Source organism: Ostrinia nubilalis, chromosome 15 (genome assembly GCF_963855985.1).
Source record: "Ostrinia nubilalis chromosome 15, ilOstNubi1.1, whole genome shotgun sequence".
Taxonomy (NCBI): domain Eukaryota; kingdom Metazoa; phylum Arthropoda; class Insecta; order Lepidoptera; family Crambidae; genus Ostrinia; species Ostrinia nubilalis.
The window spans coordinates 3625217-3653200 of NC_087102.1; the positions used below are offsets into that span (position 1 = coordinate 3625217).

A 27984-nucleotide genomic window follows, 5' to 3' on the forward strand; every position below is an offset into this window, starting at 1 on the left:
TATGATATCCTCTCTAGCTAGGGTTTAAAATAACCTTTACTTGAAAATAAAAGATCCTTTTTATAATTAATTTTATTTATTATCTAATCCTCCAACGGGCATAGTACAGTTGCAAGAATAAATTATTTAACGGTTTTGTGTTTACATTTTATTATTGCCATGTAGCGTCTCAGAGGTTTGAATACTATCAAATATAAACGGCGCAATATCAACAGTCTGCACTCCATCTAACTACATTTCGAACACTCGCTCCACACAAGTTATTGTATTCATTGAATGTTGGATTGAAAGTCTATGCGGTTTGCCAGGAAAGCCTTAAATTATTTCGAGCTTCGAATGGGTGAAATAACGCTAGGAAAGCAGTCGAACCAACCATGCAAAAACATCAAGATCCAATATCACTTATTTCACGCGGACGAAGCTCCACATCATACATAATTTCTTTTTTTGTATTTTCGGTATTATAATTATTTTTTTACCTATAACTAACATACTTAATACTTATATCAACGTAACGTGTGGCTTCAGATGTCATTGGTGGGTAAAGTCTTTGTATGGATTAGTTCACACGTTTTAGTTTTTTACAAATTATAGTGCAATTTGAAAATATAAAACCCATAAATCGATTCTATAAGCCAGAACGTTCTTAGAGGATGGCACTGACAAAAGAAACTTCGTAATTCTAATAAGTATATGTTTGCTACATGGAATATAAAATTGCTTTTGTCAGTATATCAAAAACACCCTCATTTCAAAGTGAAACTAGGCATCTAGGCTAATAAATGAGTAGGAAAATTTTAAAACAATAATATTGCCACTTTTAGATTTATTCATAACCTAATAGATGTTTCCCTCAGTATAAAACACCTTTCAATTTCAACGCATCACTATACAGGACGGATTTCTGAGATAGAACAGAAAGTAGGTACCTTGTAAGCATTGTACCTACAGCAAAACATACTTTGTACCTCTTTGTACAGTTTTTGAATTTAGCCTTTTTTGCCAAGCACACTGTCATACGATTATGACAAAAATAATTCTGTTTATAGTACTCAAACCTCAGTTGGTCCCGAGAAAGAATTTTTAATTATCCTTATCGGAAACAGGATCAATGGCATCAAAAAACTTTATAAATGAACAAAATTAGTGTAACAAATGAATTATAATTAGGTATATGGATGAAATTAAAATCACGTGAAAAGTATAATAATGTAGAATGTTTTTTCTGTAACAATGGTTAAAAAATACCTTCTTGAACTGTCCTATCTCAAAAATCAGCCTGTATGCACTCACATAAAAATTATAATTTGATACTTACCTTCCGTTTAAGAATAAAATTGTGAAATGAGTGAATTAAGGGGACATATTCGAAACTTATTTTAAAAGATAACAACCTATTACTGATCTTGATCTTTAGGTATTTACACAATTACCTAAAATTAATGAAAAATAGTAAATAAAAAAACATTAAAGCTCCACTCTTGTGAAACACTTTATTCCATGTTGTACAGGTACTGTGGCACAAGAAAAGGAGAATTTTGAAAAATTAATCTCGAAATGCACTTTGTTAAGTCATTTTATGGCAGAATGGTCTCTGGACGTCACATATTAATCTTAATACTTTACTCCGATAACTACCTCATCAAATCTTCACCATTCTGACATAAAATTAAATGCTCACTATTACCACAAATGTTCACACAGCATTGTGTTGTTGAAACGTATTCTCGTGAGATATTTTATAAATTGTCGGTACGCGTAAAATTAGCTATCAAACCGTAAAATTCATTCCAATTAAAATGTAAAGGTTTTAACTAAAAATAATCATAAAAAATGACAATCATCAATTTACTGGAACTTAGATCAACGTTATAAGTAGCTCCTTTCTAACACCTACGAGTCTGAACGAAACGAAATAAGATCCATTGGGAATTAAATGTGGTGAGTGTGTGAATTGGTCACCAAGGGTTAAAACGAGTGTATGGTGGTATGTCCATTCGGTCGTGAACGATGGTGAGTCGGTTGCGAAATAAAACTACCTTGTTAGCAAATGTACGCTGTTTAATGAGGTCTATGTATCCGATACATCGTAAATATTACATACAATAATGAGGGCGACCCGGGCTGCTATGAACATACCAACATAAACAACTACAGCGGGGCGGCGCCGCGGCCGGACCACCCATCCTTGCGAGTCTGTGGTACTCGAGACGCCATCATGCTACCCAGTTGGATACCTTAACAAATTCGGCAACAGCGGAAACAGTGGAAGCGGCAAGAACTCTATTTTCATCAATATCCAAGGCACCCGCGGTTATTCGTTCACATATAATGGCTTCGACCAATAACCGCGGGTCGAGTACCACAGACAATTCGCGCAGGATGACTGCTCACTTTCCTCCCCATTTGAAATGCACTGTTGGAAACCATAGCGATGGCGAAGCGAAAAGACATCGCGAGACACTGGACGCGAACGCGTCTGGATCTGTGAATATTACTTTTGTGTATGCAGACGAAACTAACATTGTGCCAGAATGTACCCGAGTCGCTATAAAAATGTCTCACGATGTTTCACGCCAGAAATAGGGGAACATAATGGATGGACACGCCCGATAATATCATACAGGTATGAAACCGGCTAATACTGGGCACCATGCCCCCCATTTTGCGTACGAGCAGCGTTCGGGCACGATCTAGATCGAGTCGATTATATTTTACTCGATTAATAAACGAATAGGCACGACTCGATAACCTGGACAGCGGCCGAACCTCGCTCGACTCCTGACACGCAGCGCGACCGAGGGAGCTCGCGCAATTTAGATAATCTACTGGAAATTATCCACATTTTTTCACATAAATTCAGTTTTACACCACCGTTTCAATCAACCGTCTTGTCAGTTCATCACGGAGCAATGGAATTGTCAGAATGAGACAAAATTGTCAATTAGAACGGTGCAATAAAACTCGAGTTTTCATGAACGAAATGTTATACGGAACACACATTGACTAGGCATCAAACTCGCACATTCTCACGGATTTTACTATGTGATTCGACACTCGGAGCGGTTGTAATTTTGTTGTAAAAAACGTGTCATTGTAATACACGTATCGAACATATTTACACGCGTCATGTAGACTATCGGGTGAAAGGGCTAGTCGATAGACGTTCGCGGGAGACGTTGTGTGACTGCTGCGACTACACACAAAACTATTTCGATATTTGTGTCCATCTCTCTCACTCTACCCGAAACACGGACACGAGTGAACGAAACGGACAGAGTACATCGAAAATGTTTGGCAAGGTAGACTTACTAGATTTTAAATCGACTGACCGCTTGGGTATGTTCGAACTTTGATGTCGAATGTATGGGCTTACTGCCGCACAAATATGGTCGCATCTCACCGGGAAAGGGGACAATTATTTTAAGTAGGACACGCCACGGAATTGCAGATAATACACTAGTAGCAAACATGGTTGGCACCGCCAAGCCTCGACCAAGAGAGAAAGGATTTCACTACTACATTTACCTATTGGCGAGTACATACTGGACCACCGTTATACAACAACTCAATATTATTAGTTCCTGAGTAATCAATAAGTGCCTACTGTAATTTTTTAATCCAACTTTGCGATTATTGCGGCGGTAAAGGAATCTCTGGGTTTCCGTTCTCGCCTAAATATCTAGCGCCGACGAATGTTTTATCGGTCAAATATCGCAGCGTAAATTATCAATGATATATTAAAATTTTTAGAACTCGTGTTGCTTGCAAAAACATTCGTCGGCCTAGATCCTAACAATGCAAAACGAACTACTCTGCAAAACGTCTTCGATATATTCTCCTACTGCTCTCTCAGCCTAGAATACAGACACGAGCGAGAGAGACAAGTAAACATAAGATATTGGAATCGTTTTGCAGGGTAGACCGTCGAGTAGCAAATGGCCGAAGGGCCGGCGGCAGTGTGTGTCGATATTGTATTCCGTAGCTGCGGCGGCTCCGTTGGTCGGCGTCGCCCGGCGCGTGCGCTGCTTGATATGCGCCACCGCTGTAACAAGAACATAGATTAATATCTAGCTTTAAAAAGGACCTAAAAATTATTTCTTGCGCTGCTTCTTCTCAGCACTGGCCCATTTATTGTCCCGAAGCAGTGGTAGGGTTAATATTGGGACGTGTAAAAGTGCTTTTTAAAAGCCTATTTGCAAAAATAAATGTTTTATGAGTTTTATTCCAATCCTCTTTCGAACTTCAGCCCTCCCTAGACAAGTGGCAAAACTTGGTAAATAAGGATTGATCTGACATTTAAAAATATCACCCGTATTCACAAACGATGCTTGCCTAAGTGAAGCAGCAAATCGAACCCACAGCGTTGAATAGAGCGCTGTGATTGGTTCGTGTGTGACCCTGTGCGTCCATACGCACTGTGAGACCTCATAGTAATAGTAATGTTTGTGAATACGAATGTATGTATAAACTTATGTTAGTGACCGTGGAATAATTCACGTGCAGTTTAATTCCGATTAAATATGACATCACGATAAAAATTGTGCGTAATTTGTAGTATCATTTGAAGATTTAATAGAAAATTTTATCAAACCGCTGACAAATTAATGAATCGAATCTTTAGTTATTCTAGAGCTGTGTGAAAGATATATCCGATGACGTCATTTGCCGATCGATAAAATCTATCTAATCAACAATTTTACAGCTTTATGACTCAGATTTCAAAATACCTCGTTTTGTTTACTTGCACTTGCAATTTTTATCACACGCGTAACATATTTTTTAGAATTGAATCTGCAAGGCCAGTGAAAGTCAAAAGTTGTTATTCCAGTCCGTTTTTAGACAAGTTGTATCCACAGCTAATGGTGGAACTGAGAATAATATTGCAATGGAAATATCGCCTTCATATTCAATAAGTAACACGGCTTGGTGAACCAAGACTTCTGCTTTTGTGAACCAAAAAATTGATGTAGAATTAAATAAGAACTTTACATGTCAAATATTGCAGAAGAAGGGCATTACAGATGGGCGAAGACACAATGTATAATTACGTAGTATTTTAGACTTCGCAATTATTATAGACCTTGTGATTGATTGTAATAGGTTCGATTTTGCAATAAATATAAGTGGGCGGAGTCAAAACATATGTCATGTAGTATTTGATACAAAGCAATCTTGACCTTACGTGGTTATAATAGGTTCGATTTTTCAATACTCACATGCAGTCTACATGAAATAATCGGGCGTCCGCCGCGTCACGTGCGGCTCGCCGCGCCGCGGAGCCGGGTCGAACTGCAGGCTGCAACCACACATACATCAACCACTACTCTATAACCCTACCATACGATAGTGGACCTTATGGTGAGGTCATAAACTTCAATATCCACAGAGCAGATCGACTGGCGATCGAGAATATGGACGCTTTGATCCAATTCTACGTCATCACTTTGCGCTTCTAATCATTCCAATAGATTCTGATTATAAAAATGTTGAAAACAAATGCAATCTATAATAAGGCGGCCGGGTCAAACTGCAGGCTGCAACCACACACACAAGTTAAAAACTAGTCTATAACACTGCTATGCTAAAGTGGATCTTATGGCCAGGTCACAAAACTTCAATATCCACAGAGCAGATCGACTGGCGATCGAGAATATGGACGCTTTGATCCAATTCTACGTCATCACTTTGCGCTTCTAATCATTCCAATAGATTCTTAATTTAAAAATGATAAAAACAAATGCAATATATAAGGCGACCGGGTCGAACTGCAAGCTGCAACCACACACACAGTTTAAAAACTAGCCTATAACACCATTACGGGATTGTGGACCTTATGGCGAGGTCATAAACTTCAATATCCACAGAGCAGATCGACTGGCGATCGAGAATATGGACGCTTTGATCCAATTCTACGTCATCACTTTGCGCTTCTAATCATCCCAATAGATTCTGAATTTAAAAATGTTAAAAACAAATGCAATCTATAATAAGGCGGCCGGGTCGAACTGCAGGCTGCAACCACACACACGTTCAAAACTAGTCTAACACCATCACGCGATTGTGGACCTTATGGCCAGGTCATAAACTTCAATATCCACAGAGCAGATCGACTGGCGATCGAGAATATGGACGCTTTGATCCAATTCTACGTCATCACTTTGCGCTTCTAATCATTCCAATAGGTTCTGAATTTAAAAATGTTAAAAACAAATGCAATCTATAATAAGGCGGCCGGGTCGAACTGCAGGCTGCAACCACACACACAGTTTAAAAACTAGTCTATAACACCATTACGGGATTGTGGACCTTATGGCCAGGTCATAAACTTCAATATCCACAGAGCAGATCGACTGGCGATCGAGAATATGGATGCTTTGATCCAATTCTACGTCATCACTTTGCGCTTCTAATCATTCCAATAGATTCTGAATTTAAAAATGTTAAAAACAAATGCAATCTATAATAAGGCGGCCGGGTCGAACTGCAGGCTGCAACCACACATACACGTTAAAAACTAGTCTAACACCATCACGCGATTGTGGACCTTATGGCCAGGTCATAAACTTCAATATCCACAGAGCAGATCGACTGGCGATCGAGAATATGGATGCTTTGATCCAATTCTACGTCATCACTTTGCGCTTATAATCATCCCAAGATATTCAGTCTTTATAAATGATTGAATAATAAATACAATCTACACCTAAGACTTGTTTTTTTCTACAATTTGTTTACCAAATGTACACTGCTTAATATTCCTTCATTATTTTAAAAAACTCGAAAGTTCAATGGAGCTAAAAATCTTGTAAATAAATAAATGGTAAATATGTATAAAAATAAAAGTAAATTGTGCAATACTTACAATGAGTACTTAAGCGCATCATCCAATTCCATAATAGCGGCTTGATTGCCGCATCTGAAACAAACAAAACAACATTAGTCAGAGAATATTACAAACAAATGGGCTTGGCAGTTGGCAACTGAGGTAACTAACAGCGGGCGGGGGGCTCAGGGAGCGGCCATATTGTACGCAGTACCACAGAATAAGTACTACGTACAGGTTTTCTTCGCAAAGGTATTTAAAAAAAATGTGTGCTCAACGTTGTTAACAATATGGTGTAATTTAGCTTGTCTCAAGAGTCGAGCACCATTTTGTTGACAAACGTCAGTGATCGGTACTGCGCCGAAGCCATAGGGCTGACTTTGGTAAAATTATGTGTTACGTGAGCTGCCAAACTGCGGAAAATGGCGGAGGAAATACATGAATTAAGCATGAATTTTATTTTGTTTCTATTATTATTCAGGCAGTTAAAATACTGCACAGTATTAATTACAAGACCGTTTTTACATACATAGTTTATTGTCTTTACAATGCAAATGGGTGAAGAATACACGTGCGTGAATCAATGCTCGCTCGTGATTGTCCTGTCGATTAGATATCTCAGGAGGTGTAGTCGCGCGTGTTTTGTTTTCGATGCAAACTCGCGGAGATGAACAGGCCTGGCAGTACTCATTATTATACTATGCCGACGTACTATACCCCCCAAATATAACCTGGAGCTCGGTGGATCGACGATCTCGTGAAGGTCGTGGGAAGCACCTGGATGCAGACAGCGCAGGACCGATCATTGTGGAAATCCTTGGGGGAAGCCTTATCTTTAAGCCGTCCTTTAGTTGAATTACTATTTTTACCTGTCATCCGCTTTGCAATGGAGGGAAGTCGAACCTTAATTTCGAACTTCTATATTCTTCTGATTAATTTCGTTGCGGGTCCAATGACAGTTTAACTTTACCCCGGGACAAACTTGACCTTCATTGGTTGGGTTTTTATGGCGGTCAAGCTGTAGATCCTGGCTACACAGGAGTTGCAGTGGTGGGAACGAGAGGTGGGAATAGTCCCGTTAACTATTTTTACCTATAGTAGTAGTTGGCACCAGTTGTAGCCTTCCATGACGAGCTGGTGCGCGCGGGACACGAGCTTCAGCCCGTGGCTGTGGTGACGTCTCAAGTGCGAGACGAGACTCACCTATAGCAGTAGTTGGGCGCGGAGAAGATGGTGACGACGTTCCGGTCGTGGCACCAGTTGTAGCCTTCCATGACGAGCTGGTGCGCGCGGGACACGAGCTTCAGCCCGTGGCTGTGGTGACGTCTCAAGTGAGACGAGACTCACCTATAGCAGTAGTTGGGCGCGAAGATGGTGACGACGTTCCGGTCGTGGCACCAGTTGTAGCCTTCCATGACGAGCTGGTGCGCGCGGGACACGAGCGTCAGCCCGTTGCTGTGGTGACGTCTCAAGTGAGACGAGACTCACCTATAGCAGTAGTTGGGCGCGGAGAAGATGGTGACGACGTTCCGGTCGTGGCACCAGTTGTAGCCTTCCATGACGAGCTGGTGCGCGCGGGACACGAGCGTCAGCCCGTGGCTGTGGTGACGTCTCAAGTGAGACGAGACTCACCTATAGCAGTAGTTGGGCGCGGAGAAGATGGTGACGACGTTCCGGTCGTGGCACCAGTTGTAGCCTTCCATGACGAGCTGGTGCGCGCGGGACACGAGCGTCAGGCCGTTGCTGTGGTTGAACGTCTCCGAGATGTCCTGCCCGAAGGTGTAGCCCGCGCCACGGGGAGATATGCCCCATCCGCCTCTGTGGGCCAAAGAAATGAGATTAGTCTATGGTTACAGAAAAAGATTGTGAGGATGGATAAGTAGATGCCCCATCCGCATCTCGAATTAAGACAAGCCAAAAGTACTTTCTTAGGTCCTGTATGCATTCCGTAGTCTGGCTAAATCCGGGTACTCATTAGCGAGCTGTAAACGTAACCGTTGCATGCACTGTAACCAAAAAACATAGTGTTTACGTGGTTCGCTAACCTTCGAATTTAATTCATCAGTATAATAATATTATGCATCAGTACCTTTTTTTACCATACATATAGGTACCTCAATAATAATTTTATCATCCACAACTATCACAATCAAAAATCAATATTAATCAACCGCACAGTAAGATAGCTTCAGCAGTCAAAGATAATGCGTACTGGAGACAGAACGTGTCGAGTTTTTACCATAATCGCCGCGATAATTACCTACTTCAAACCTATACTTAAAGGCGACCTTGATACGTAGTAATACTTCTATTTGTTTTCAAGCGGTAAACGTGCAAATTACTCTGTCAGTGTTGCTCTGCAAATTGAATTATCTTATGACAGCCTCAAGGACAAAAATATTCTGAATTTCACATCTTTGTTGATGTGTCATATATCAAAGGACGCCCTTTTCAAATGACAACACAATACACAGTTGCTGCGTTTATAGCTTGTATTTCTAACAACTCATAACTCGACAGTACTAACGAACACAATCGCATCTTCTCGCTTCAAGTATGTTCATTAGCCAATCTAAAAGAAACTAATGTTCAATTATTGTACACCGTTTTTTAACACTGATGGATGGAAAAATGCTGTAATTATTATTGCCGAGAAAAGAACTGCTGTTGAAAATCTCGCCAACAAATTACATTAGTTGACTTGCCAATGGATTGAATAAGTACCACATACTGCCCTCGATGAATTTAGAGCCACCTTGTTACTACGGCTTTTGTTGAGTCGTCTTTAATAGGCTCGGCCTTAGTAAAAAAACCTAAGGGCATAGTTGGGGCCAGCTAAAGGCCTCACTCGTTATCAAGATCGCAGTATCCTACTATCATATCGCGTCTAACCGTCTCCTTCAAATTTCAATGATTAGCAGTCTTACCTGTCATCAGGGTCGCCGTAACCTATTTATCATACCGCATCTAGCTATCTCGCAAACGTGGTCGCCCCAAGCAAACTTGGCGGCGTACTGTAGCAAACGAGGCGAAGAAAATCGGCAAGGAGTGAGATCAAACGCAAAGCTCAAGGCCGAACGCGATGGAGGACTGTTGTGGACGCCCTCTGCCTCATCTAGGGGACATAGGATCTTAAGTCAAGTAAGTAATCTAGCTGTATCTGTGGCTAACTAACGGGAGTGGCTCGTCTATCATCGGTGTCGCCGTCTCCTGAAAGTGACTACCTAACATCTCGCTTACCTGTCATCAGGGTCGGACCAGAGCAGATCGCACATGGGCCCCTCGTGGGGCACCTCCTGCAGGCGGTCGGGCGCGCACCTGTCACCCCGGTTGCCGTATCCTACTATCATGTCACGCCTCGCCGTATCCTACTATCATGTCACGCCTCGCCGTATCCTACTATCATGTCACGCCTCGCCGTATCCTACTATCATGTCACGTCTCGCCGTCTCCTACAAGTCACCTGTCATCGAGGATGCCTTATGTTACTATCAAACCGCGTCCCACAGTCTCTGCAAGTTTTAATGACCTGTCATCAGGATCGCCGTAACCTATTATCATACCGCGTCTCGCTATCTCCTGCTGTGTCTGTGGCTAACTAACGGGAGTGGCTCGTCTATCATCGGTGTCGCCGTCTTCTGCAAGTAGCTGCAACGTGGCTCACCTGTCATCAGGGTCGGACCAGAGCAGATCGCACATGGGCCCCTCGTGGGGCACCTCCTGCAGACGGTCGGGCGCGCACCTGTCACCCCGGTTGCCGTATCCTACTATCATGTCACGCCTCGCCGTATCCTACTATCATGTCACGTCTCGCCGTCTCCTACAAGTCACCTGTCATCGAGGATGCCTTATGTTACTATCAAACCGCGTCCCACAGTCTCTGCAAGTTTTAATGACCTGTCATCAGGATCGCCGTAACCTATTATCATACCGCGTCTCGCTATCTCCTGCTGTGTCTGTGGCTAACTAACGGGAGTAGCTCGTCTATCATCAATGTCGCCGTCTCCTACAAGTAGCTGCAATGTGGCTCACCTGTCATCAGGGTCGGACCAGAGCAGATCGCACATGGGCCCCTCGTGAGGCACCTCTTGCAAGCGGTCGAGCGCTCGGATGTGGTCCAGCGTGTCGATGGAAGGACTGAGCCCGCCGTGCAAGCAGAAGATCTGGCCGTCGACCAGCGCCGTCAGCGGCAGGAAGTCGAACAAGTCGGTGAAGTGCTTCCAGACGGAGGCGTTGCCGTATTTGCGCAGGCACTCGTCGTAGAAGCCGTACACTTGCGTGATCTGGCGCGACTCGTGGTTGCCGCGCAGGATCGTTATTCTCTCGCGGTATCTGACCTGCAAGGGAGGAAGGTCAGAATCAGTACATGTTATTAATAGAAGCTTGAAATTTTAGCGGTAGGATTGATACATCTCATTGGGTAATTTTAACTAAGAGGAATGTATTGTCATTATGATTATTGATTTCCATGTAACACATGCTCAGCAATCAACGAATGTAACCATGCATTGCCCGTGATTCTACTGCTTAGTTCTACTGATAGTGTAAAGTAGTGATAAAGTATTTTTTCGGTAGTGAAATTTTACCCAAAGAACTATTGGTAATTTGGTAGGAAATACTTTCGTGGATTTATCAGGTAGGACTGAGCCGAAGAGCCTTAGGCTACGCTCGCTAATTCCGTTGTTTTGTTACAAATCTTTATTTTTAAAACGCTGAAGTAGCCATTTAACTTGGTTCTAGTCTAAAAATAGCTCTATATCATTGACTCAACTATATAGCGCTTACGACGCATCTAAACAACTCTTTGAAACGCAACTAAGGCACGACACAAAACTCATATTCCTAGTTTTATTTATGTTGTTTTATGTAAGCAAAAATTACAGACAATTTTGTAAGGCCAATATTTTCATCGTTTCACGGGTTACGTAGTGGTTTGCGTTGATACCCCTGATGAAATATTCGTCAGAAAATGAAGATCTTTACTATATTCTATTAGATGCGTCAAATTCAATAATCTATGTAAATAGTGCCTTATACATATCGTCATGTATCATGTTACGTATTCGTAACCGGCATCCATGCGGACTGAATATAATGCAATTAGATAATAAACATCGTCTGTTACCTAATACATCCAATTTATAACTAAAACACTTAGAAATGGTATACATAATATAAACATTCTTTAGCGACAGAAAGAGAAAAATATAGTATGTTTACATAATAATTAATTGACTGCTTATTGATTAGCTGTTTCCTATATTGTGTAGTCAAAACAAGTAGGTATTTTGACATTAGAACAAGGTCAATATCATTGATACTCATCAACCTTTGCTCGTAGGTATAAAATAGTTTACAAGTTTTACGGTGAGTACACGTGTACTTATTCAAAGACAACATAGACTAAAAAGGCCATAGACTAAACATTGGCAATTTGGGTGCTAAAACATTTGCAGTATGTCTAGAAAAGAGAAGTCTCAGTTAGTGTGTTAGTTTTTACCGAGGTGTGAAATCATCATATTCTAGGTGTAATTATTGTATGTAACTATAATAAGAAGATGTAGAAGTCACGATTGACGAGATAACAATGAAATACAAAATCACGTATTGATATAAAAAATAATTACTGACATGTATTTCTGGTGTTTATAATAATTAATTGCATACCTAATTAAACCACAGTCAATGAGACTTACGTTATAGTTTTAATAGTAATAATATTTGATATCTTAGTCATGATGACCTCACAATCTGCAGACTAATTTAAATTTTATCAACACTACTTGATAGCACATAAGCTAACCAAAAATCTAGAGCATATTTTACTTATATTAAAGTAGAGTATACTTTATTTAGATTGCATAATAATAATAACATAGGTTCTGTCGGAGACGCATCTTTTACAGACAGCCAGCCAATCCTATATGCATGGAAGATCTCGCAAAGTAATGCAATCGTAAATACTGAAACGCTATGACGCCTTGGGTACTCTTAGTATGCATACATTTTCGTGCAAAATAGCATTTTTTACTACTTCAAAAGATTCCAGTGTTTGTTTACCTTCAAGTCTGTAGGTACATTAAGAAAGAATAAAAATAAAAGTACATAATACTTGTGCACTTGTCTTTCAGATCCTTATTTTTTGTTTAGTTAAATGATACGTAACCTAAAATTTTAAGCATTGTTCTATTATTGTGCATGCATTCCTAAGTAACAGGAAAATTATATGTAAAGGAATGTTATTATTACATCAGAACACATTAATACTGTGATCTGCGGTGATGAATATTAATTTGAATAGACTAAAATGTACATTCGCTGCGTACTTTAAATACTATTGAGAAAAAGTTTAGCATTTAAATCATATTAAACGTGAATTTTGGAAAACCTTGGGGGAGGCCTTTGCCCAGCAGTGGACGTCATTTGGCTGAAACGACGACGACGAAACGTGAATTTATAAAAGCAAAATACATAATAGCGTCAATAACGCCTAGAGTTCATCAGATGCGATTATGGTCAAATAACTGCCTTTTTATGCATAAAAAAAAGTTATAGAAGTTAGGCTTAACAAAGTGAAAAATCATAATTCCACGCACCAAATCTTGAGCTAGCTTGAAGAATTATTAAGATAATTAAGAATTTGGATCCACATTCTGTGACAATCGGTCTGTGGTCAAGCGAGAGTTAATGACACTCTGCTTAGAGAAGAAGTCAGAAAAAGTCTGATCTTGGAGATCTAGGGACTAAAGTAGAAAAACAAGGTACCTATGTATAGAAATTAACACCACTAAAGTCAGAGATGACCCGTCGCTTTTGTATCGTATGGGCACCAACAGTGTCTACAACCCTTTAGCCGGACATTATCGGTCACTTAGTGACTGCACTAACACTCCTTGAAGGAAAAGTGAAATTAATGATCTTTGTGTTATCCTTCCAAGCAGACCACGTGTCTAATATGTTTACAACTATCTAGACCACATATCAGTAGCGTTTTTATGTGGGCGTACGTACAAATTATGTCGTATGTTGTTTGTAATATGAAGTTAAATAATAGACGGGATCATTTCAATTGCGAACAATTGATCAAAATGGCATCAAATGATGTAGTGACGAGACTCACGTGTCAAATAAAATCTGTATACGTCAACAAACGAGTACATTTTAAGTGCAAAGGACTGCACTACAATATAGGAGGCAGTGTATACAGTGCCTCCCTAGCAGAGTTTGTTCAACTACGAAATAAAACAAATGCAGGCTACTCTTTACTCAGCGTTCATGTCAACTGCGAGAGATAGATAGAGACTCAAGTCGATATACATTTTCAGAAGTTGTGCTAGTATTTGAAAAAAAAATCTGTCAATCAAAACTTCGTGATTGCCCAATAACAACTAAACACGAGTTTGTATTGTTGAATGAAATGCCAATGCAAATAAAATTGTAAAATAATCGCAATGTAGCGTGCAGCCTAGCATAGAGTACATAAGCTTTCCATAGTTTGGGAAAACAAATTTCGCTCCAAACTTAATTTTGGTAATTGATTTTGAATTCGTTTCAATTTGTGAGTGGGAATTACAGAGTACTTTCTTATTTATTATTCGGTACGGAAAAACTAATGAAAAAAGTAATTAGATCTTGTTTGTTATAAATAGTCGATTAAGAAAGAAGAATATCAAAAATTGTCTCAGGCCGCGATGGCTCGTTAAATCTGAATTTCTTTTAAGCCCTATCTATCCAGTGAAAGTAAACCGCGATATGATCTGGTTGATAAGACAGTAATATACACAGTGACCAAACCGTCTCAGATACGGCAGATAAGGAAATTGTCTCCACTCACGTACACAAGAAATGGGGCGTTACTAGTTTTGTATCTTCAATACAATAACATACGACTTTATTATCGAGGCTGATTAGTAATGTAAAGAATTTTTGCTCCATATTCCTTTTTCCATCTATATTCAAAACTCCAGCCAGCCGGTATAGGAATTAAGTATACCCAGAATGTTACAGGATACTTTTTAATCCAGGAAAATCATTTTCCAAGAAGGGGCAACACAATATCCTTTTGTTATCCGAGTCGCGTAACAGCCAGTTGATTTAATAGGCCTGAGTGTTAGTTATAGATTCAGTTAAAATCTTCTGAAAAACGCAAGCCTATGGATTTCCATACCATGGTTCTGCTGACAACGCCCTTTTTCATTGGTTCAACTGTTTATGTTTCTAACCATAAACAAACTGGTAGATCTACAAAGAAAGCAAGCCACAGTTATTTTAATAGTATTTTAAACTGGCCTAAGAACGGTTTCGCGCAATCCGTTGGTCGCGTCCACAGTTGGTGTTGCGAATAAATAAAATTTGCATACACACAAACCAGACGCGACCGATCCAATCTTTCACCGGTATTGAGCACATGTTACATCACTAACAATCCATAGATTAATAAACAAATGAGGTTCATTAAAACTTTGCTGCTGATTTTAGATATTTAGTTGATTAAAAAAACAACAGACCGCTGTTAATTTTACTTCAAATGACGCAAGGAAAGTACTTTATTAAGTCACTTTTGAGAAATTGGAAACCCATAGCCGATAGCTAATTCCATATTGTGCGGGAAGAACAAGCGTGAGAATCTTTTCCATTCTAGTGGTTGGATGAAATGTTTAGAAAACACAACGCAACCAGACAAAATAGTGACAAATTAACCTTCACAGTGCACCAAGTGGTCTAATTGGCCTAACTACCTAAAGATAAAGACGACAATGTTCATAAATAACCTATAATAACCTATCCTAAAAACCCATCTTACTATTGGTTAAAAAAAGGTAGAAACCCGTGTATCTAAAATAAACCATAACAAACTCAGGGACAGGGACTTGAATTCATAATGTATAAGTAATAAAGTCTTCATTACTAATGCATGTTCTGTTGTCATTTTTTCTACTCCACGTATTGATTTAACCCTAATTAGGTCAATCGAATGATATTAAGTAACTAGTAAAAGTTCACGGAAAAAACAATAATGTGGCTTGCATGTATAATGTGGCGAACACAAATAGCTCGAGCAATCTTATTGTAAACAACCGAGGTCGCTTTTGATAATCTTATTGATCCTGACTATACTATAAATATGAATCACGGCATGTGTACGGGTCATTTCCTTAGTCAGTGCTCTTCTAGGTATATACTTTAAAACATTTTTTCAAAAGATAAAAAAAAACTCGATTACTTCAGTACTGAGAGAGAGGTTGATCAGAAAGGTCAATATTTATAATTAATTTTATTCCGCCAAGATAAACGATCGTAGAATCACGGATATCTTAACTTTTTTTTCCTTGTCGGGAAATGCTTTGACCAGTGGCCCATGAGAACTGCCAGTGGGTTATGTGGGATTCTTCTCCCTGCCAGAAGGGCGGAGACTAAGGCTGAGTTGCACCATCTAACTTTGACCGTAACAATAACGTTAACCGGTGTTTTTGTAAGGAGTTGACAGATTTTTAACGTTTGTCAAAGTTAAAGTAAGATGGTGCAACCCAGCCTAAAACCCAATGGTGTCCTCCGGTGCCATTGAAACGGAGCCGCGAGTTAGTGTCCTAAAATTGGACAACCGTCCGCAACTTACGGATATCCTAACTTCTTGTCTTTGATTGGCCTATTTCCGCTGCAGGAATCGTTATTTATTTAATTCAAGGCACTATCTCCATCTCTCCACGCTAACCTTTGATGTAGCGAAATGATACATGAAACCCACAAAGTCCTGGCAACTGATAGAGCTCTGTATTTTCATTATCAAAATCAAGTTAAAGAGTGGCTTATCAGCGAAACAGGTCTCTCCACAATATCCTCAGATTGAGAAAACTTCAAGGTCGAAGAAAATAGGTATTAGAGGTAATTTCTACATCCGGATACTTGTAATTACTTTCGGTACTCTACCAAAAAGTTGGGCCTATAATTTGACAATACTGATCGCCCACGCAATACCTATTTTAGCGATATTAGAAACTTTACCGTTTCGATTTCTGTTAAGTCTAAACCATCTTTTGTCTCGTTTCTGCCAAAAAAAGTTGAGAAATAAATTCTTTACATAACATACATACCTATTTGTTGTTATTTTTCATTTGTTATGATTAATACAAGCATTATCGTGGTGCATTTTAGCAACGATAAGATTAAATTGAGTAGGTATACAGTGTCTATGTTCCTTCGCAAGGTAATGTTTGAAGCAGCCCACAATCATTGCATAAATTGATTGCATGATTCCCATGTTCAATTAGAATCGATAATTGCAATTGAGGTTAACTTAATTTAGAATTATAAATGCAGACATCATAAATAGACGATATAAACGAGACACGTCATCAGCTTTAAAAGTTTTGCATAACAATATTAGCAAGAGGAAAGGGGTGAAATCTAAATCAAGGATAAACAATCAACAGTGAAATTACAATGTGATTGTTACGACTCATTGACTAATATTGTTTCTTATTGTCATAATGACGAGTTACTGTTTTGTATTTGGGCGACAGTAATTCCCACGATATCAAATTGTATTCACCTAGATTCTACAGCTTAAGTTGTCAGCCAAATGATTTTTGATATCTTGTCTGCAACATACAATACGAACCGTTCAAGTGCGAGTCGGTCTCGCAAACGAAGGGTTCCGTCCGCGTCATCTAACAAGATTGGACTCCAAAGTCCCTGATGTTGTTTTTTTTTAACAGTTAATGGGCGTACATTCAAGACACAAGTAACTATGACTTCAACACACTATAAAACTCTTATCAAGACAGATGCTCTAACAGATTTTAATCCCTTGTATCACGCGAAGTATTATTGGAACATGCCATTAGAAAATGTAGTGCGAATGTGCGACTTTTCCACACTGAAATAGGTATTCTTTCTCTTTACACGTGCCTAATTAATATTCTCATTGTGCCAAGTCGAGTCATCATCAGGGCTAGTTCTATTTCTACGTGTCATTTCGATACTTGCATGCAGTTAGTAGCTGATAGGAAAGTTATTTAAAATTTATTTTTTACGTAAGACCAAACCTTGTTGGCCAAATCCACACGTTCGCAAAAAGGGCATCTATTTTTATGGTAACCTTTTCTAATTTTATTTTGTTTTTAATCCTGCAATGTACCTGCTTACGTCGGTAAAATCCGTAAATTAGTCATAAACCTAGTATGTTAACCTCAATCCATCAAAAAATGGTAACACAGAAGTCAAAGAAATTTCAATGAAGCTAAGAAGAAAGTCTCAAATGTGTCCAAGTCTACCACGGTTCTGGCTCTACCACGAACCTACTGGCGACACCACGAACCTCTTCTGAGTATCATGTCCTCCAAACTCCTGTTGTACAAAAACTTTATCCACTAATTCCACGAACCTATTTTAACGTAGTCGGCCGTTTGGTGTAGTGCTTCGAAACGGACTACTATTCCGGAGGTAGCGGGTTCGATTCCCGCACAGTACAAACATTTGTGTGCATGAACATATTTGTTAGTATTGGACTGGGTGTTTTCTATGTATAATAAGTATAAATTTACAAAAAAAAAGTATATAAGTATGTTTATATCCGTTGTCTAGTACCCATAGTACAAGCTTTGCTTAGTTTGGGACTAGAAGCGCAGTGTAAAATGTCTAAGGATATTTATTATTTTATTATTTATTTATCCCAACTAATCCCAACTAATATTATAAATGCGAAAGTAACTCTGTCTGTCTGTCTGTCTGTCTGTCTGTCTGTCTGTTACGCTTTCCCGCTTAAACCTCGCAACCGATTTTGATGAAATTTGGCATAGAGATAGTTTGAGTCCCGGGAAAGAACATAGGATAGTTTTTATCCCGGTTTTTGAAACAGGGACGCGCGCGATAAAGTTTTTCTGTGACAGACAAAATTCCACGCGGGCGAAGCCGCGGGCGGAAAGCTAGTTATTAATAAACTATGTCCTCCAAACTCCTGCTGTTCAAAAACGTGTTCTATCCACTAACCTTAAGAGCGACGAGCAATGTGACAGTCTCGACGCTGTAGTAGCCGCGGTCGACGTAATCCCCCATGAAGAGGTAGTTGGTGTCGGGCGATCGGCCCCCGATGCGGAACAGCTCCATCAGGTCGTGGAACTGACCGTGCACGTCCCCGCAGACGGTCACCGGGCATTTTACCTCTTGCACGTTTGACTCTTTAGTCAGGATCTCCTTTGCCTGCAATCAAAAAGAAATATAAAGGTAAGAAAAGGAAATTAACCACAGTCATATAAGGCATGCGTTCGACACGCAAGTAAATGGCGCTAAAATGCAATATTTGTGTGTTGAATCATCATTATTTATCAGCCGGGCTAGGATGCGCGCCGTGATATACTTTATCGACGTCAAAATGTATGGACAAAATCGATAAAACGGCGTGCTAACCGCTTATCGCGGCGCGCATCCTAGGCCTACAGGTAATTTTTTAGAATGCAGAACAAAGCAGGTATTTGACCTAATGTCAGTCAGGACTAAAGGAACCAGGAAAACCAGAGGAAAATGGAGGATTGGCCAACACTCCCCATGTTAGAGACACATTGGTGAGGCCTGATGTTTGTACGTTTCTCCCTTAGTCGCTTCTTACGACACCTACGGAACAAGTGGGGTTGCTCCTATTCTACTCTGCCGGAATCACACGGCAAAAATTATATCGAATAATATTGAAATGTTTAAAGAAAAGCAGTCAAGGTTGCTGTGTCTTCTTTATAATGGTTGGTTTGGCAAACGCTAAAATGTAATCTAACCGCGTCAAAGTCAAATGAATTACACATTGTACCTACCTACACAGACTTCACGGCATATAAATTATTGTTTCACATGCAACCTCATTAACTGAATGGATGTTAAGCTTCATTAATTTATGCTTGAGTGACATCGTACTTTTGCCCCCTACAACGACCCTATCTAGTCATAGAGGGTACTCCGCGTCCTTTAACTACTTCAGTGGTTCCCAAAGTTGTGACGTAGTCGCCCCTGCGACAGGCTTACGCTGCATACATCACAAACTAATAAAAGGAAGGTCATTCATTGATAAGCTGATTAACGTAGTAGTTAATGCCTAGCAGCAACTAGGTTTTGTTTTCTTTATCCAGCAGAGTTAGCTTTATTTGGTGTGGTAGGTACACATACGACTACATAACCGAATTCAATTAATGAGACTGACGATTATGGTTTTTTGATTGAGAATCAGTGGCTTAAAGATAAGTTCACTGACTTTCGACCTTGACATGTTTTTGCAACTTATTAATGGTTGCCATCAGTCAAATTCATTCAGTCATCTATAATACCTCTATTAGGTACTCATGATATAATAGATTTTAAGATTAATGATGATCAGATTCCCTAAATTCACAATAAATTACTATTGATTGTGATTGTAAAAAAGAGTGGTGTAAGAGAGAAGAAATATTAGTATTTAAATAGAATCTGTCTACACCTACAGCTTATACATTGTGTGTGGAATTCTGAATTTATAATTAACATCATTGCTTTTTGTTAATATTTTGGGAGGTCACTAGAAAATGGTATTACAGTTAAATAAAATCAAACTTGATCTTGAAGTATGACCCCTAAATGCAGACTAGACCTGCAATTTGTGTATTCTTCAGATTTCTTCATACAAATTAAACATAATAAAATGAGTATTATACAACTACAAATAAAAAATAATAACAAACAAGCAATATTTGTGCATTAAACAATGCAGAGGGCAGATTAATATTTTAAAATGGATTTGCTTTTGCTTACTTTAAACCAAAACTTGCTTTAAAAGTGTATTTTGTTTGAATAGTCATTATAGCACGTTGTAAATTGTGAAGGTCACACATTCATGTAAGACCTACACATCAACTAAGGCTAGGTTAATTAGCATTTTGTTATTGTAGCAATAAAATCTATAATTGTAATTTTATTGATATCAAATGCTAATAAGAAAATAAAGGTTTGTTTAACTTGCATGTTTAACCAAATGCGACTTTTAATTCAAGTTAAATTAACTATTAACTAAAAAATTACACAAAACCTAGGCAGCTCAAGGTTTCTGCATCGCAATGAGTGGACAATTGCAATATCTGATGATTTGATAATGATTCATTTCAAAATGCTAATGATTCATTATCTCAAATCCACAATCGAATCAGAGCAAATAAACATGGAGTGTGTCAATTGTGTCAAACAAATGATTGACCAATTAACCCACAAGGCACGTCAAGCTAAACATAGTGGGGTCTTATCTAGTTGTAATACTGGCTATTTTTCAACAAAAAAAAGTATAGTCTGAATTGCATTAGCTAGTTATCTACTAAAGTACCAAATAATGCATTTATATTCTCTATTCATCATTGTTTATAGCCTTTGTTATATTTATCTGTGTTAGGTATATAAAATGCACTAAAATAAACTACCAGTTTGCAATGTTATTGGCTTTGTAATGTAAATAAATGAAAATTGGAAAATATTATTATGATTCTTGAAAATATGTTGCCCATTGCCCTATTTAAATTCCTGCCAAACACTTCCTGTCATAATGTTATCCTAATATTTAATCTGCATACAAACTGTTTAATAAATAAATACCTAAACGACCTTCACATTATTGAACCAAATACACTTTGATGATCTTTATCAAATGCTTGTTTTAAAATAGGTAATACTTAGTACAAAACAAAACTGTTTTTCATGAAAATGGAATATGAAATAATATTCTACTAATGAAACAATATGCAATAATATACTTTGATTCCTTCAGCTTTATAATAAATTATGTTCCTGAAGAAGTAGAACCATTTATACCTGACAAAGTTACTATTGGAAATACTATTGGAGGGGGTGCAGATAAGTTTTAAATTGCAAAAAAGCATAATATTTTTTGGTATAATTTATACCATAATGAACATGTAACAGTTTTCCATGTCATGATAGTTTTAAAATTAGTATCATAAATTAGGCAAGTTGTATGATAACAATCCTGTCCACGAAGATAACATTCAGTCACATATTACATGTATGTATTTAGGATAAATTTACACATAGTAATAATTAGCACATTCACCAGTAACATCCTCCTGATAATAATGGCAACTACATGTATTGCAAGTGGATTTTAAATTACCAATATAAGAAGGTTTATTATAAAATAAATAAATAAAAACCCTTGGCTCTATGAAGATAAGTTAAAATAAGTATTTCATAGTATTCCAACACAAATTACAAATCTAATTCAGTTTATTTAGGCTAAGTGTAATTTAATGTTATGCACATTATCATATGTGTTTAGAGATAAAGCAAATTTTGTAGGTAATCTGAAAACTAATTTATGACCAGGCAGATCATACATAGATCAATAAAGGTATGTTCTATGAGTTTATTATATCAGTTTACTATGGAAATTGCATTGACTAATATTTACAAGCTTACTATTGGTTTTAGGATACTGAAGAGCCTACCCTAAACTATAAACAAAACAAATACTAAAACCCCTTCAGTCCTAGAGTCAATCAATGAGCGCCGAAAGGCGACGCGCGTCGATGCACTCTTTGGAAAAGATCAATGACAGATATGCCAAAAAATATAAACATACATGGGTATTTTGGAAAAAAACAACAAATAAAAGTTATGACCATTTCCGCGGGGTCTAAAAATATCATTGAACCAATTAGGCTATCATCAATCCGGAAAACGAATTGATGCCTGGGTGTGGTAGAACACTTGCATTCAGCAGCTAGAACCGATTCCAAGTGGATGGAAACGATACACGAGCACTATTAGCTTGCAAATACACGCTAAATGGTTAGAACTACGACTAAAGTACGTTACTTATACGCGTTGTTACTACCCATTGAAGTAGGTATATGAATCATTCAGCAGTGTATAGGTTTTGACAAACTACGAACAGTAATGTATGTATATCTTCGTAAATCTATTTTTCAATCTATACAATAGATAAAATGTTACGTTACCTTGTCGCATAACGTTTTTACTTGATTTTCTGTCAATTGCTTGCATTCGTTTAGCTGCTCTATCCATTGATCCAGTTCTTTTAACGACGCCTTGTCCTCCATGCTTTGTGTCTGTAGATTTAACGCACGAGACGTTAACTTGGATATGAAATGTCTTTATCTCTCAAATGTACACAAAACCATGCGAATTAACTATTTTACACTTTGCCCAGAAAACTGACTACGGCGGACACTTACAAAATGGCGTAGGTACCACTTGCGTGACGTCAATTTTGCGACAAAATCCACCTACTGGTGATTTTTGGAACTGCTGTATGATGCTTCTAATAGATGCGTTCAGTTATTTTAAATTAATTGTGTCACAAAAATAACGACTGATTATTTATTAAGAATTAGCAGAAACTTACTTTTAATGAACCTGAAGGTACAATTTTTGCTTTAGCCATGGTCTGCAAAGCTTCAACGTTAAGGTCCATTTAGCTGATTATGCGAGACAAATTTTATTGGTATTACCGATATTATCTGGAATAACTATAAAACAGTAGTTATAATTTGTATTTTATTATAAACTTGCATAAAATACTGAAAACTTTTCTTGAACGTCAAAGAAAAATTGAACTGCTGAATTTTCTTTTGAAATTTTGCTAGGTGACAGACACCATTCTTTTTTTACTTCAAGCGTCTTCTGGGTCTGGGTCATAGAGGTCATAGTAATGAAATGAAGAAGACTATTAGAAAGAAGATCTTTGTATTTCAAATTAATTTAATTTATAGAAAGAAATAAGAACAATGAACTTTTAAACTGGTGCAAGCTGCAAGGTTCAGGGAACGAACTTTACCAATATCTTCTCCTTTAAATGCTATCCACTCGAAGACATTTTTTCAATACCGTTATTAATAACGGTTAAACCTTTATTATTAGAGTGGCAACACCGTGAAATACTTTTTAAAAAGTTTTTGATTTCCGGTTTCTATTTGACGTTGACACTTGACAGCTTTCAATTCGCCGATTCTCTCTTTTCGTTTTCGGTTGTGTCGGAGATAGGTTGCTGGCAGGCATATTCTAAAAATGAGTGAAACTCTGAAGCTTCGAGGCACTTTGTGCGGTCACAATGGCTGGGTTACGCAAATTGCTACTAACCCAAAATACCCTGACATGATTTTATCATCTTCCCGAGGTAAATATTGCTATTTTAATCTCCACGCTAACATACGACATGTCTTAAGACGATGTTAAATCTTTGATAATCCGACTATATTCAATCGATCAGTAACATCTTCTTTTATTAATGTATAGTCTTTTATTGAACAATGCACGTGCTAGGTGTATTTTTATTGAAAATGATGAATCAAACTTTGCCACGCGATACCTGAGCGGCAAGCGGATATGGGGCTGATTTTACTCTGAACAAAAAGCCGGTGTAAATTTTACTTGACAGTGTCTATACATTAGTCGTGTTCTGTTTCAGACAAGACCCTCATCGTGTGGAAGTTGACCCGTGACGAGACCAACTACGGCGTTCCCCAGAAGCGTCTGTACGGTCACTCCCACTTCATCTCCGACGTCGTTCTGTCCAGCGACGGAAACTACGCTCTGTCCGGATCCTGGGACAAGACTCTGCGTCTGTGGGATCTCGCAGCTGGAAAGACCACCAGGCGTTTTGAAGATCATACTAAGGTGTGATAGAACTTTTACTCTATTAGGGCTCAAATCTAAACAGTGAAAACTGTGCCTATGCGAGGCAGAAGATTAGTGTGTATGTGCCTATGCGAGGCAGAAGATAAGGGTGGAGATCTCCTATGTATTCTAAAGTGTAAGTAATGAATGCTTCACTGTTCACTGGTGCTATTATTCTCCATATATTTGCACAGAACTAACAAGCATTTTAATTCAACACATGCACCCAACATAACCTTTTTTCACTTTCAATGTTCTAATCTTTATTTGTATGATAACAGGATGTCCTCTCAGTGGCTTTCTCTGTGGACAACCGTCAAATTGTCTCCGGATCCCGCGACAAGACCATCAAGCTGTGGAACACCCTCGCTGAGTGCAAGTACACTATCCAGGACGATGGCCACAGTGACTGGGTCTCGTGCGTGCGTTTCTCGCCAAATCATGCCAACCCCATCATTGTCTCTGCTGGATGGGACCGCACAGTCAAGGTAAATATTTTTTTTTTGTAAAATAAGAACCAAAAATATTGTCATTATTTTTAACAGTTTGCATTATCTTCACTCTTATCTTAACTGATGAATGTTTTTTTCCTCAGGTCTGGCACTTGACCAACTGCAAGCTTAAGATCAACCACCTTGGTCACTCTGGCTACTTGAACACAGTCACAGTCTCTCCTGATGGCTCCCTGTGTGCGTCTGGAGGCAAGGACATGAAGGCTATGCTCTGGGACTTGAACGACGGCAAGCACCTCCATACCCTGGACCACAATGACATCATCACAGCCCTGTGCTTCTCACCTAACAGATACTGGCTGTGTGCTGCATTTGGACCCTCCATCAAGATCTGGGTAAGTTTCACTTAAAACCTACAGTACATAAACAATATTATGTACTTGATTTACATGCTATTATTGTACTAAAATTTGTACTATGTTATAAAAAATCATTTTCGTTGTCAACAGGACCTTGAAAGCAAGGAAATGGTTGAAGAACTCAGGCCAGAAATCATCAACCAGACACAAAACTCCAAGGCTGACCCGCCTCAGTGCCTCTCGCTGGCGTGGTCCACTGACGGTCAGACCCTCTTCGCTGGTTACTCCGACAACATCATCAGAGTCTGGCAGGTTTCAGTCTCTGCCCGATAAGGTGTCGAAGAGATGAAGTTTCATTTATTTTTGTTCTGGATATGACTGCTAACTTGAGGATAAAAATAAATGGAATTGTATAGAAGTTATCTATTTTCATTTTGATCTCCTAATGATTAATTCATCACTTTTCATGATGTTAAGGTTATTGATACAAAGTGTATGTTAATGTACAAGCTATTATTGTAATGTAAATAAAATTTAAGTTCTTGTATTTGGAATTCTCTTATTATGCTTATCTTAGATGCTTATCTTCCAACATCATTATCATAAAAATATAAATAAATATAAAGCTATACAACAGACCACCACAATCTTAAAATCTAACACAAATACCAAAGTAATGACTACATAATACTGAGATGGAAAATTATTCAATAACAGGATTCACTGGCCACCCAGCATCATTTAGTAGAGAGCTTCCATCAGTTACTTCTGTAGGTCCATCACCAACCTTAGTATAGATTACATACTTTACTGAATCCTTAGCCTCAGGCTGCAATGACAAGTTTTGCAACACTTCTTCACTTGCTGGTGTTGCTTTAGTATCCAAGCCCTTGATAAAACTGTCACTTATTGTTGTGGGGAAAAGATACTGAATCAAACCCAGAACTTTAGAAACTTCTTCCTCTAGAAGATACAAACATGCATTAGGTCCTGCATCAAAAGTATAAGCAACTCTAGGTTCCCCACAAATCTCATTATATTTGTGAACAAAATCTATTATCTTCAGTGAAGTTGCTGTCATGTAAGCAAAAGGTGGATATGAATCCAGACAAATTGCATGAAATTGATTACTGTCCTTCATAGTGATTTCAGCAAATTTAGAGAAGTCCTTATTTTTGATTGCTTCACAGATTTCTTCTGTCCTTCGGGGAACACACTTTTCAATGCGATAATGAAGTAGTTCAGAAGTTTCTTTGGATATTTTCATTCCTTTTGTAGAGCTCACTTTTTTTCTGTCATCACCCACAACAAGGATCAAAGCTCTCATCTGTGGCCAATGGGAACTGCCCACTATCTGAGTAGCAACAGAATCTGAGCCATCAGCTTTCACACCAGCGTGCCAGTGCACGAAGCCTCCATAAACGCTCCGACAAGCACTGCCGGAACCAAGTCTTGCAATAGAACTGACGTCAGATTTAATTTTATAAAGTTTTGCCAGAGCTGTAACTAAACAGGCGTATCCAGCGGCAGATGATGCTAATCCTGCTGCAGTTGGAAAGTTATTTTCAGAACAGACATGAATTTTCCACGACAAAAAAACATCATCAACACTGCGCTCGGCAACGGCTCTCAACTTAATTTCTCTTAGGCAGTTTTGCAAACGTGGGCTAGTAAAAGACTCTTTCTGTCCATTCAACCAAATTTCATTATTTGTGAAGTCGGGACTCACGCATACGGAAGTTTTTGCACACATCACATTCGTGTCCAAAGTAACACTAACGGAATCGTTCAACGGGATTATTAATTCTTCATCGCGTTTGCCCCAGTATTTTATGACAGCTATGTTGACCGGTGCCACCACTGTAATAATTCCGCTCATTTTCTGGATTCAATGAATTTAAATAGTTATCACTTGCTTTGTAGCGAAAACAACACTGCTCCACAATCAAAAAAGTGTAGAGCGAGCGAAGTTTCAAAATTTTTTGCCAAGGAAAACGTCACCACCACTGGAGAGAGAGAGAGAGAGAAAATTAATAGGTAGGTATGTCAACACAGCTCGGAACGTTAATGATATACTAGGTATTGCCTAATAATAGCCTCGTTTCATGTGAATGTGAAATGAGAGTAGCTTAAGGAGAAATAATATTTCTCTTTATTTCTTTCGCGTTACTTTATTTTCGATCAATGTCTATAATCGATCAATGTAATCTTCTAAATATATAAAAGGAGAAACTGACCGACTGACTGACATATCAACGCAAGAAACGGCTAAACGTAGGCACTTGAAATTTGAAAGAGACGTAGCTTAGGTACCGTAGAGGTGCACTAAGAAAGGAATTCCCGAAATTCCCACGGGAACGGGAATTAGCGGGAAAATCCTTTTTTATGAAAAATCTAAACCGCTTAAGTTAGACGCTTGAAATTTGGCATGCAGGTACCTTAGTAAACTTAAAGCTTAATTACAATAGGATATTGCAAAATTTCCACGGGAACGGGAGTTAGCGGGAAAAAACATCTGTATGAAAAAATCTAAACCGCGTAAGATAGATGAAGGGGGTAAAACTAGGGAGGTGTGTGTGGGTATTTAAATTAAATTAAATATTTTAATTAACAAATTATATTAAGTGGTTATTTAATTTTTAGCGTAAAGAGTTGCATCTCAAACTAATTATAACTTGAAGAAATCGAACTG

The 27984-nt window shown here is 38.5% G+C and overlaps 3 protein-coding genes across 3 annotated transcripts; 1 reads left to right on the forward strand and 2 right to left on the reverse strand.

The window, feature by feature from the left end:
- Nucleotides 1-57: 57 nt before the first annotated feature.
- LOC135078764 (serine/threonine-protein phosphatase 2A catalytic subunit beta isoform) lies at nt 58-23076 on the reverse strand. The gene is made up of 7 exons (XM_063973322.1): nt 22804-23076; nt 18815-19024; nt 10859-11163; nt 8459-8644; nt 6866-6919; nt 5220-5299; nt 58-4045 (listed from the first exon to the last, which is right to left on the reverse strand). The coding sequence occupies exons 1-6, from the start codon at nt 22903-22905 to the stop codon at nt 5227-5229; spliced, it is 930 nt and encodes a 309-aa protein (XP_063829392.1). The 5' UTR covers nt 22906-23076; the 3' UTR covers nt 58-4045; nt 5220-5226.
- Nucleotides 23077-23802: 726 nt separating this feature from the next.
- On the forward strand, nt 23803-25710 carry LOC135078768 (small ribosomal subunit protein RACK1). The gene is made up of 5 exons (XM_063973324.1): nt 23803-23981; nt 24273-24481; nt 24763-24969; nt 25077-25328; nt 25443-25710. The coding sequence occupies exons 1-5, from the start codon at nt 23873-23875 to the stop codon at nt 25623-25625; spliced, it is 960 nt and encodes a 319-aa protein (XP_063829394.1). The 5' UTR covers nt 23803-23872; the 3' UTR covers nt 25626-25710.
- A 202-nt stretch (nt 25711-25912) lies between these two features.
- Nucleotides 25913-27258, reverse strand: LOC135078767 (diphosphomevalonate decarboxylase). The gene has a single exon (XM_063973323.1). The coding sequence runs from the start codon at nt 27169-27171 to the stop codon at nt 25996-25998; it is 1176 nt and encodes a 391-aa protein (XP_063829393.1). The 5' UTR covers nt 27172-27258; the 3' UTR covers nt 25913-25995.
- Between the last annotated feature and the right edge of the window lie 726 nt (nt 27259-27984).